The sequence below is a fragment of the Hyaena hyaena genome, unplaced genomic scaffold, assembly GCF_003009895.1.
Source record: "Hyaena hyaena isolate Hyena2069 unplaced genomic scaffold, ASM300989v1 scaffold_202, whole genome shotgun sequence".
In the NCBI taxonomy this organism is placed as follows: Eukaryota; Metazoa; Chordata; class Mammalia; order Carnivora; family Hyaenidae; genus Hyaena; species Hyaena hyaena.
Genome location: NW_024080832.1, coordinates 1,965,710 through 1,977,030, shown reverse-complemented (window position 1 = coordinate 1,977,030; position 11,321 = coordinate 1,965,710). Strand labels below are relative to the sequence as shown.

Sequence of the window (11,321 nt, the reverse complement as noted above, 5' to 3'; positions counted from 1 at the left end):
CAATAATAACACCAGAAGCTAAAGGACTATGGAGAAGTGACCTAAAAATTCTGATTGAAATTATTTTGAATCTTTAATTTTGTACCCAACTGCTATCATTCAAGTGTGAGAGTAGAATAAATACATTTTCTGACATGAAAAGCATAAAAATTTGCATCGTATGTACTCTTTCTCAGGAAGCTAAAAGAGGATGTACCTCTAAAATAAAGTATTAGACTACAAAAGGGTAATTACTGGATTTAAGAAACAGAAGGCCCCACACAGAGGACAGGTAAATCCTGACAAGGATGGTGCAGGGTGATCCCAGGATGACAGCTGTGTCACTGAGGGCAGCTGGTTGGCAATGGAGCAGACAAGTTTGCGGGGGAGTTTTATCTGACAATAAAATGGACTGACTGTGTTGTAAGGAAATTTGTGACTCACTGATAATAAGTACAAATAAAACCAAGCAAAGAGAAAACAGGACAATTATTCATTCCAGGGAAAACAAAAAGTTGTCTAGGAAAGGAAGAGCATGGTTTACTCTATGGTTTGACTGTGAATAGCTTTTATATAGTCACAATAAGATGAAGACTCAACACTGATGTAGCCAAAGTAACAGTACAACTGTCTTAAAGATGAGGACACGGGAAGAGGGCATGTGTGTGGTATAAGGATGGAAATCCGGGGCACCTGGGTGGCTGAGTCGGTTAAGCGTCCGACTTTCGCTTAGGTTATGATCTCACAGTTCGTGGGTTCGAGCCCCGCGTCGGGCTCTGTGCTGACTGCCAGCTCAGAGCCTGGAGCCTGTTTCAGTCTGTGACTCCCTCTCTCTCCGACCCTCCCCTGCTCATGCTGTCTCTCTCTCTCCTAGAAATAAATTTAAAAAATTAAAAAAAAAAAAAAGACATAGCAACACAAACATGTTATTTAGAGACAGGAAGTAATACCAACATAATCAGTTCAAAACAGTTGAAAGTTACCACCACTGGGGGTGAGGACATCGTAGGAGAGGGGGCTGGAGACTGGACGTTTGGGGGAATATATAGACTATTTGACTTTTTAAACTATATATATGACAAAACTTGGTTAAAATTAAAATTATTCAGTATTATCTGGAGAAAATGAAAACATTAATTCAAAAAGATATGTGCACCCCCATGTTCATTGCAACATTGCTTACAATAGCCAATATACGGAAATGACCTAAGTGTCCATAGATAGATGAATGGAAAAATAAATTGTGATATATACATAATAGAATATTGTTTAGCCATAAAAAAGACTGAAATCTTGCCACTTGCAACAACATGGATGGATCTCTGGGGCATTATGTGAAGTGAGATAAGTCAGACAAAGACAAACACTGTATAATCTCACTTCTATGCAGAATCTAAAAAACCAAAACAAGAAACAAAAACCCCAACAAACTCATAAATACAGAGAACAGATGAATGGTTGCTAGAGGTAGGGGTGAGCAGAGGAGAAATGAGTGAAGGGAGTCAAAAGGTAAAAAAACAAACAAACAAAAAAAAAAAACACAATAGAATAGTAAGCAGATGAAGAATGCATTCAGTTATAAAGAACAAAACTGCAGTCATGTGAAAGATAAGAAACAAAGTTCTGGATAAAGTATCATTGCTTAACACTCTTCTTGTGAGGATGAGTTTGTTCTGCTCTTAGGACCCCAGTGCTACTTTCTTACAGAAACATTCCTCAGATTTCTACATGTCAGTCTTCGTAGTAACATCTCAGTTCCGGTGTCACCTCCTAAAGTAGGACTCCAGCCCTCTCCTCTAGCCACTCTTTATCAGATCCTTCATTCTTTTTAATTTTCTTTATAGAACTCATTACAACTTGCAGGCCTCATAATTCTCAATAAATACCTTTTTTGCTGGTGGCTCGTATGTTTCCTTCACTAAGTATAAGCTTTTGGAGGTAGAGACTATGTCTGGCTTTTTCACTGCCGTCCCCCTAATCCCACAGCTAGAACAAGAGGCATTTTCTCAGTATCCGATTGGATGGATTCATATGTAAGGTAGTCAAGCAATTTTCTTACTACAATGGGTCTGTTTCATTAAACATAAATTAGAGCTCTGAGTCCCTTCTCAAGCTTCCTTTGCAACACTATACAGACATCCCTAACATTAGGAAATCAAAATGAATAATTGCATTCAGTTCTTAGTCTTGTGAAAATTCTGAGTATGTCCATATCTGCTTGCCACCTCCTGGGCCATGCAGTTCATCATTTATCTGCACTGAACCTGTTAAAACACGAAGGGCATGGGCTTTGGAGTCAAACGGACTTGAATTCTATTCCCTGCTGTGACATTTACAGTTGTGCTCCTTTGAACAAGTTAGTGAATTTGTTCAAGCCTCAGTTTCCTCTTATTTAAAATGGAATGATATTAGTATCTACCAGATGGGATTATTGGGGATTAGAAGACACAATGTATGTGCACCATATGATACAGGCATGAGGTGGGGTGGATGGAAAGAGAGGGAGGATACGTAGAAGGGATCTGGAGGCAGCTCACACAGAACGCTCTTTCAGAGAAAGTGACCGGGGGAACTTGCGGGAGTGGGGAGGCTGGTGTATAGGACAAAGAAGATATTTGATGACCTCAACAGATGAAAGATATGATATATTCATCATCTGTAGAGGCAACCGTGAAAGAAGGGGAGTGCGAAAATACAGAAGAGCAGGTGCCTCATATCTATTCTAAAAGACACAGAAAGGATCAGATCAAAAAATATGGGAGAACAGATTTTTTAGTGAGAGACTGTTTACTCTGAAACTAGAAGAAAAAATATGATTATGAAGGCAAATACATAAATATGAAAGATTTGGAATTGTTCCTAAAAGTTCCAGTGACTTCTGTGTAATATATGCATAGTGATAAAAGCACACTTCTGGTCAAAAGAAAACATTTTTTTAAATGTTTACTTTTTTATTTTGAGAGACAGAGCATGAGCAGGAGAGGGACAGAGAGAGAATCCCGAGCAGGCTCCGTGCTGTTAGCGTAGAGCCTGACATGGGGCTTCTTCCCATGTCATGTCAGATCATGACCTAAGCTGAAATCAAGAGTGGGGAACCTAACCAACTGAGCCACACAGGTGCCCCAAAGTAAAACTTTTAATGGCCTTATTAAACATTAGGATGGAGATCAGAGAAGCATCTTTTCCGAGGATGATCGAGTTAACTTTTAGAAAGCAAAAGATCAGCAGAGATCAGGGCATGTTGGGGACGAACATATGTTGAGATGTCTTCTGAGAACCAACCCATTCTTCTTTCTCTGATAATGATCCAACCTCTCTCCTCAGAGGTGGTGCTCGGCAGCCATGTTTGTACTGTGGATCTTGTGCCTCTGGTTACAGTACTTTGGACTGGGATGGGCAACTTCCCCAAGTTTGGACATCCATTTGTTTTTTTAATAATTTAAAATTGTGACTGAGAGATAGTAGTGTATGGGTAGAGCTGAGGGGATGTAGAAACTCAGGAACTGCAGATGTACATGTTAGCTCAAAAGGGTAGTCCACAGAGAGAGAAGAATATGTCTAATGTGGCTAACATTAGAGGCATAACACAGACCATATGGCCCAGAGAGAGAGCAAGAGAGACTGTTCTAGATTCTACTGGCTTTTCAGTCTGAGTTCTGTTCCATTAAGACTTGGCTAAAACCCACCCTTGGTTCAGGGCACCACTCCTGTGTCTTTATTGTAAATATCCTCTCCTTATGTCTGTGATAATTTTAGGAAGGTTTCTGTTACTGGAAAACAAAAATCTTTCCTAGGACAATTCTCCCCCACTTCCAATAGGGTCTTCTGGCCATTGATTTCTTTCTACTTATGGTCTCTTGGAAAGTCTACAGTGTCTCCATGATCACCTGGTTTTCATTCTTCTCTAGGACTAAATGCTCACAATGCCAATCCCCATCTTGCCCTGCTTACTTGTATCTTCCTCAGCTTCCATGCCCTAAAAGACTTAGGTTCTCCAGAAAGCCTTCCTGGACCACCTCAGACCTCAAGGCCCACTCTTCCAATAGCATCAGGCTATGTCAGTGGATCTCATGTAACAGACCACAGTCTAAGTCCAGAAGGGCTGCATAAGCATCATCTGGAGCTTCTTAAAAATTACATACTGTTACCACTCTCCCCACCCCTAAGATGCTAATTCAGTAGATATGAGTGAAGCCTGTGCTTATTTAAAGCCCCCTAACTGATTCTTACATACATTCCAGTTTGACAACCACTAAGAGAGAGATCCATTTGAACTTTCTCTAAATATGTGGCCAGGTCTTCTACTAATATGATTCGCCCCAGGTTAAGGAAGTAACCATATTATCCAAGCCTTGAACCTCTCTTTGTCATGCCCAGGACACTGAGGGATTTGGAAAAAGGAGATGACATTGTAGATCGTGCCTGGATACCAATGTCCTCTTCATTATGGAGTAAATCCAGACAAGAGAAGAATTCTCATGAACCTTTTCTCTCCTGGCAACCCCTTCGAGGGCAAATCTGAATTCAGAAGGTAAATCTCATGAAGTCCTCATGAAATGGCCCATTCACAAGTAACACAATGGGCCCCAAAAGGATGAGTCAAATGGAACAAGATATAGCTGGACTGGCCTGAGGATGGCTGCCAATCTCCAGTATGAAATGGTCATGCTAACTGTTCATCACCTGGAATCCTAGTCCTAGTATCCTTCACACCCTGAGAGAATTGGCCAAGACCTGGTAGAAAGCATACAGTACAAAGACCATTAAAAATTTTACTGCTGCATGAGAAACAATGAAATCTGGCCATGTGTAGCAACAGGGATGGACCTTGAGGGTGTTATGCTGAGCGAAATAAGTCAGGCAGAGAAGGACAAATATCCTATGTTTGCACATATAGGAGGATTAGGAAGAACTTAACTGAGGACCAAGGGGGAGAAGAAGGGGGGAAATGGTGGGGGAAAGGGAGAGAGGCAAACCATGAGAGACTCTTGAATGCTGACAAAAACTGAGAACTGATGGATGTGGGGGGGAGGGGGATGGGCATGGAGGAGGGCACTTGTGGGGATGAGCACTGGGTGTTATGTGGAAACTAATTTGACAATAAACTGTTTGTAAAAAAAAAAAGATAAATGTTAATGAATAAATATACACAGAAAAGAATGGTCAAAAAAAAAAAAGAATAAAAAAAATTAAAAATAAAAAATTTTACTGCTGCTAGCCAGAGCTTTGAGTAGAGCAAGAAGAGTGTGTGTGTGTGTGTGTGTGTGTGTGTGTGTGTGTGTGTGTGTTGGGAGTGGGAAGGGGCACTTGTTGCTGACCTGCAAGTGCCCCAGAAGTCCTGCAGTGGATACCAGGCCCAAGAGAGGAGACCTATAGGACAGAGGTTGATCCCATCCAAAGTCAGCACAGTGGGGATATGCTTAGAAGACCGAGGCACTGAGTACACAAGGACTGTCCGAAACTTGCGAGGAATCCGTCAGGTGTCCCCCACAATCTGTTTTTCTCAGAAGGTTCATTACCTAAAGTAGCAAAAAACCATATGACCGAGGTTGTTGGAGCTCAACAATGCTAGGATCCTACATCTGATTCCCCACCTCCCCCAAATCTCACCCCCTCACTCACTTCTGCTCTTCTATTCCCTGCCCACTACTTGTCTATATCACCCTTCCCTGAAACTATTGGTCCCCAAAGAACGCTCCTCCACCCTATCCTGTTCAGAGTCACCCATGCTCTGGCTCCCAGACTCCTGGCACCTCTGTACCTGGGAGCACTGGACAAGCATATGCCTCTGATGATGAGAATGGTGCCCACAAGAAAGCCCACAAGGCCGAGGGCCAGGCCGAGGGCCCAGACCAGAGTCTCGGTGGTGTCTGGCAGCAGGATAGGCACCTGGGGCTCTGGGAGGAGAGAGGAAGTGTCAGGGGGTGCAGTGAAATAATTCTAGAGTATAGGAAACATGGGTCTGTGAAGAGTGAGCTGGGGAGGGCGTTCCATACCCCAGTGCCTGAGGAGAGGCTCATCCAGGCCCCAGTGCTCCACCTTGCAGTCATACATGTCGTCTTCTGAAGGCACAAAGGTCAGGTAGTAGAACTTGCGGAACAGATGGTCAGGCTGGGAGTATAAGCTGGTCTGGGCCACCCCCTCGGTGATTATTTGACCATTGCGTAACCAGGTGATATTGATCACAGGGGGGAAGATGTTGTCCACCATGCAGATGAGGATGTTGGGTTGGCCCAGCTCCACTCGAAACTTGGGGAGTACAGTCACCCTCGGAGTCACTAGGAGGAAAGAGGTCCTGAATCCCAAAGGCTCATCCCTGCAACTGGGCCTGACTAGGACTGGGATTGAGGGATGTTTCCTCTTACTTGGGATTTGCAGGCAGGGGATTCTCTGGGACATAACTGCTGGGGTGGGAGGTGGGCAGAGAGAAGAGAGGCTGAGGAGGGCAATGGGGGCACCAGGGGCTCCTATATCTGACAGATTACTGAGAGAGAATCCAGGGGCGAGGGGTCAGTCCTCAAGAAAGAAGAAGGTGTTGAAGGGATCTAGATCTAGAGCCTCCTGGAAAAGAAAGGGGCTGAGTCACAGAGGCTGAGAGAGAGGTGTGGCAAAGTAGATTGAGACCTATGAAGTGGGAAGAGGCTTCTTGGGCCTCCCATGCCTATGGGGGTGGGAGGGGAGGGGAGGGGTGAGGAAAAGCCAGTACCTTTGGTGGCTCTGGTGCGGTTGGAGCGTTCCACCAAGACATCCAGATGGGCTTTGATCACTGTGATGCTGGCCAGCCCATTCTGTGGATCAAAGTAGGCGAAGTTGCCAAACTCAGGCAAACGCCACACAGCTTCCCTCTTCTTCAGCTCCACAGAGAATAGCTGTTCCCCATCAAATTCATAGGCAAACTGACCCGAGGCACCATAAGATTGGTAGAAGGCTGGTCCATAGGAGCCCATGTGATCAGCTGTATTGGGTGAGTTCAGGGTCAGAGAGAGAAAAGAAAATCTATCAATCTCACCTAAAACATGTGCCCCATCCTGGGTTCTCTGTGGGGACAGAGTTGAGCTGTTGAGCTGGTCCTTGGACAGTGGGATGGTTGCTGGCGGTAGAAGGGACAGCGGGAAACAGGCATATGCCCAACACACTGGCAGGAAGAGAGACACAGGTACAGCCTGGCATACCAGGTTGGGAAGAGAGGCTGCCTAAAATCATGCTTGAGATTCCCAGAGTTAAATGGTAGCTGTGATCATCTCTCAGGTCCTGGGCTATCAGCTCCTGTGTGTGACATGAGTGGGGGAGTGGGGGGGTGGGGGCTGGGATGGGGGTAAATGATTAGGATGTACCTAAGAGGAGCCTTGGGCACAAAGCTGCAGTACAGGTAGGCGTGAGGGGAGAATAGGTGATGGTTGGTGGAAGTAAGAATTAAGATTTGTGATAGAGACCAAACAGGTAGGAAAAGACAGCCTAAGGTATTACAGAGAATATTGGAAAAGGTGTCCAAAGGTCAAGTCAAATTCATTCCCCAACTCTTCCACCTCAATGGATTATGATCAAAAGTGTCTTTCCATAACTGAAACTCAGTTTTCTGGAAATTCAGGTTAGATTTTAATTGGTAAGGGACCTTTAGAATTCTATGAAATTATATGCTCAACAGTCATTGAGGGAGTACTATGTGCCCAGTATGAAGCCAAGCTCCAAGGAAATATAGCTAAACCAGCTGTGAATCACACACACACACACACACACACACACACAAGACGCTCATATCTAGAGCAGGATTAAGACAGATAAACAGTTAACTATCCACATGGTTAGTTAATAAATACAGCAATAAAACTGGACTTGAATGGGCATGCTCCAAGCCAGGAAGTGGCACAAAAATCACTGTGCTGGCTGACAGTAGGATGGAGGCTGGGTTTCAGAAAGAAGGAAGGAATTGGGGAGGCACTTGAACCTGACAAAGTCTGAACATGCAGCTGGCATAGCTGGACTGAGCTGCACTTGTATTTTAGGTCCACAGTGGACGTGACAGAAGTGAGAGACTGGAGATCTCTTGGTAAAGGAAGTTGCCCATAAACCGAAGAAGAACATCCAGGTTCTGTACTGTCTCTTGTGTAACCCTAAATCTCCTCCTCTCACCCGATCCCCCTCAGCACTCACCCTTGATGGTCCCAGCTTCGTGGGGGCTCAGGAGGCTCATCAAGGTGTGGAGTCCCAGGACTAACCCCCCACTGAGGACCATTGCCCTGATGCTTTAACGGAGTAAGTCTTGGTGTGGGGCCCTGGTAGGAGGTAAAGGAAGGAGGCAGAGGTAAAGAGGAAGAAAACAGATTCTAAGAGGGGGAAGACCCCCTGCTCTATACAGCCAATCAAAGACATTGTCTGAGTTAATGTGGCTGTTGCTGGGTAAAGAAGCATGGAGCCTAGGTGGAAGGTGGAAGAAGGCATTGGGCCCTCTTTCACCAGGAAGTCTCAACCCACAGGACAGTCAAAAGGAGGTTTCTGTTTGGGAAGTGGCAGGGGCCTACATCAACCGTTACTACAAACTCCAAGAAAAGACCTTCTGGAAGGAGAGGAAAGGCCATCAGAGAACCACACAGCCAAGCTCAAACAAAGCCTCTATCTTGATCTGTAGCATAGAGAATCCCAGTCTCTCTGTAAGTTTCTGCAGACAAATTTGGAGTTGAAAAGTCATATGAACTATACTAAGAAACTTTTAAAAGGAAATATTGGATACACAGAATGAAAATACTTTAAACCTTTAAATCATTTTGGAAAATATTACTTTATTTCATGTGTGAGGAAAAATACGTGTAATTATCAGAGATGTCTAGAGTAAGGAGCTTCAGTGGACTGTTCTGAGGAGGGCAGAGGGTGCTGCCTAACCTCTATTTGTCCCTGGGCACCCTGCTCCATGCTGCTTGTGGGCTGGCTCATGTGGACAGCACCTCCCTTCCCTCTGGATTCTGGTTGAGCTCAGCATTGGCAGAATTTAGTCCAATATGAAAAAAATATATAAAGATATGGGGCGCCTGGGTGGCTCAGTCAGTTGAGCGTCCGACTTTGGCTCAGGTCATGATCTCACGGTTCGTGGGTTCCAGCCCCACTTCGGGCTCTGTGCTGACAGCCAGCTCAGAGCCTGGAGCCTGTTTCGGATTCTGTGTTTCCCTCTCTCTCTGACCCTCCCCTGCTCATGCTCTCTCTCTCTCTCAGAAATAAATAAAACATTTAAAAAAAATTTTTAAAAAGAAAAAGAAAAAATATATAAAGATAGATATTTTCCAGATAAGGAAAAGTCTAACCAAATATCTGAAGGCAGTTTCTGAAAGATCATGAAATAAATGATTTTCAATTTGGAAGGGAACTAAGAAATCATCTGTTCCAAACCTGGTTACACAGGAGAATCACCTGGGGAGCTTGTTAAAAATACCGATTCCTGATCTGAGTTAGAGTAGCCTTTCCAAGGGTAGTACGAGGAGACCTGGTTGGCAGCATGCTCCCTAGGTGAACAACATCGCAACTGAAAAGAACTCTGCTTCCAACCTTGCACCCAACAGAGAGCCTGTGGAAGGCACACCTGATCTGATGGCTTTGGACCAGAAGCCACATACCATTTCTACTCACATTCCATCAGCAAGAATTAAATGATGACCCTGGCTGGGTACAATGGGGCTAGAAAAATGTATTTTAGCTGTGTGTTCAGAAAAATGTGGTTTGGCGAATGCAAGGCACTATCTCTGCCCCATCCCAGCTTTATTTATTGTGATTATTGACACATTCTAACTTGTGTGTAATACTTTATTTATTTCAATATTTCTGTTTCTTAAATTTGTTTTCAGCCTTCATCTTTTTTTTTTAAATGTTTTATTTATTTCTAGGAGAGAGAAAGAGAGAGAGACAGCATGAGCAGGGGAGGGTCAGAGAGAGAGGGAGTCACAGACTGAAACAGGCTGCAGGCTCTGAGCTGGCAGTCAGCACAGAGCCCGACGCGGGGCTCGAACCCACGAACCGCGAGATCATGACCTAAGCGAAAGTCAGACGCTCAACTGACTAAGCCACCCAGGCGCCCCTTCAGCCTTCATATAAAAAAAAAAAAAGTATTATCTATATCTTACCTATCTTCCCTCTAACCAGATAAGAACTTTAGCATGCTTTAAAATTATTCATATACTCCCTCTCTTCCTCACTAAGGTGTTTGATCAACGTTACTACTTCTCATCCTTTTTGTGGTACCTCTTGACATCTTTTCTCTTATTGAAATAGAGAAACTTCACTTCTTCCAAAAATGTTTTAAGCATGAGTATTTCTGTGGCAAATCTCCTGAAACATTGTATGCTTGAGAATATTTTTATTATATCATCACTTTTGAATAATGTTTAACTATGTGTTAAATTCTAAGTTGGAAGATGTTTTTCTTTCTTTTTTTTTTTTTTTTTTTCCAACGAAAACACACTTGGGGCACCTGGGTGGCTCAGTTGGTTAAGTGTCTGACCTCAGCTCAAGTCATGAACTCCCAGTTCCTGAGTTCAAGCCCCACATCGGGCTCTGTGCTGAAAGCTCAGAGCCTGGAGCCTGTTTATAGATTCTGTGTCTCCCTCTGTCTCTGCTCCTCCCTCACTCACGCTCTGTCTCTCTCTGAAAAATAAACATTAAAAATTTTTTTAAAATAAATAAAACACACTTTAAAAAAAAAAAAACTTGATTGAAAGCCTTATGGTACACACAGGTTTAATGGAGCTGACCTGTTTTGTTCACACGGACTCCAGTGAGTTGTATTTGGGTTTCCTATCCTCGACACTACTCAATTGCTACTGTTGCCCTTAGTTGGTTTTCTTTCAGGCTCAAGGTGAGTGCTTTCATGTAAAATCTTAGTTTTAATTCCTCCTCCGGCAGTTCTCTCCTGGCTTCTTAGCTTTGCATAATTATACCCACAGTGGAGCCAACATCATCAAGTCACCAAGATAAAGCCTCCTACGCCAACATCACATGATCTTCTGCTAGCTAACAAAAAATGTCCAAGGCCAGCCACAACAGATCCTAATGAACCATACAATATTAAATCTCATGCATAGGGAATGTTTTCAACATTAAAAGTCCTAGAAGCTTAGGGACACGTGGATGTCTCAGTCAATTGGGCATCTGACTCTTGATTTTGGCTCAGGTCATGATTCTGGGGTAGAAAGATCTCTCTCCCTCTGCCCTTCTCCCCTGCTTGCGCATTCTCTCTTAAATAAATAAATAAATAACAAATATCATGACATAAATAACATAACATAACAAACATAACATAAAAAATAAAATAAAACCCCTAGGAGTTTAAAGGGCTAGGATAAGCCCTTGCTCTTGCCCTT

The 11,321-nt window shown here is 43.6% G+C and overlaps 1 protein-coding gene across 1 annotated transcript; it reads right to left on the bottom strand.

The window, feature by feature from the left end:
* Positions 1–5,157: 5,157 nt before the first annotated feature.
* LOC120238197 (HLA class II histocompatibility antigen, DO alpha chain) lies at positions 5,158–8,247 on the bottom strand. Its single transcript, XM_039241827.1, has 5 exons — positions 8,131–8,247; positions 6,686–6,934; positions 5,976–6,257; positions 5,741–5,876; positions 5,158–5,498 (listed from the first exon to the last, which is right to left on the bottom strand). The coding sequence occupies exons 1-5, from the start codon at positions 8,210–8,212 to the stop codon at positions 5,495–5,497; spliced, it is 753 nt and encodes a 250-aa protein (XP_039097758.1). The 5' UTR covers positions 8,213–8,247; the 3' UTR covers positions 5,158–5,494.
* Positions 8,248–11,321: the final 3,074 nt, after the last annotated feature.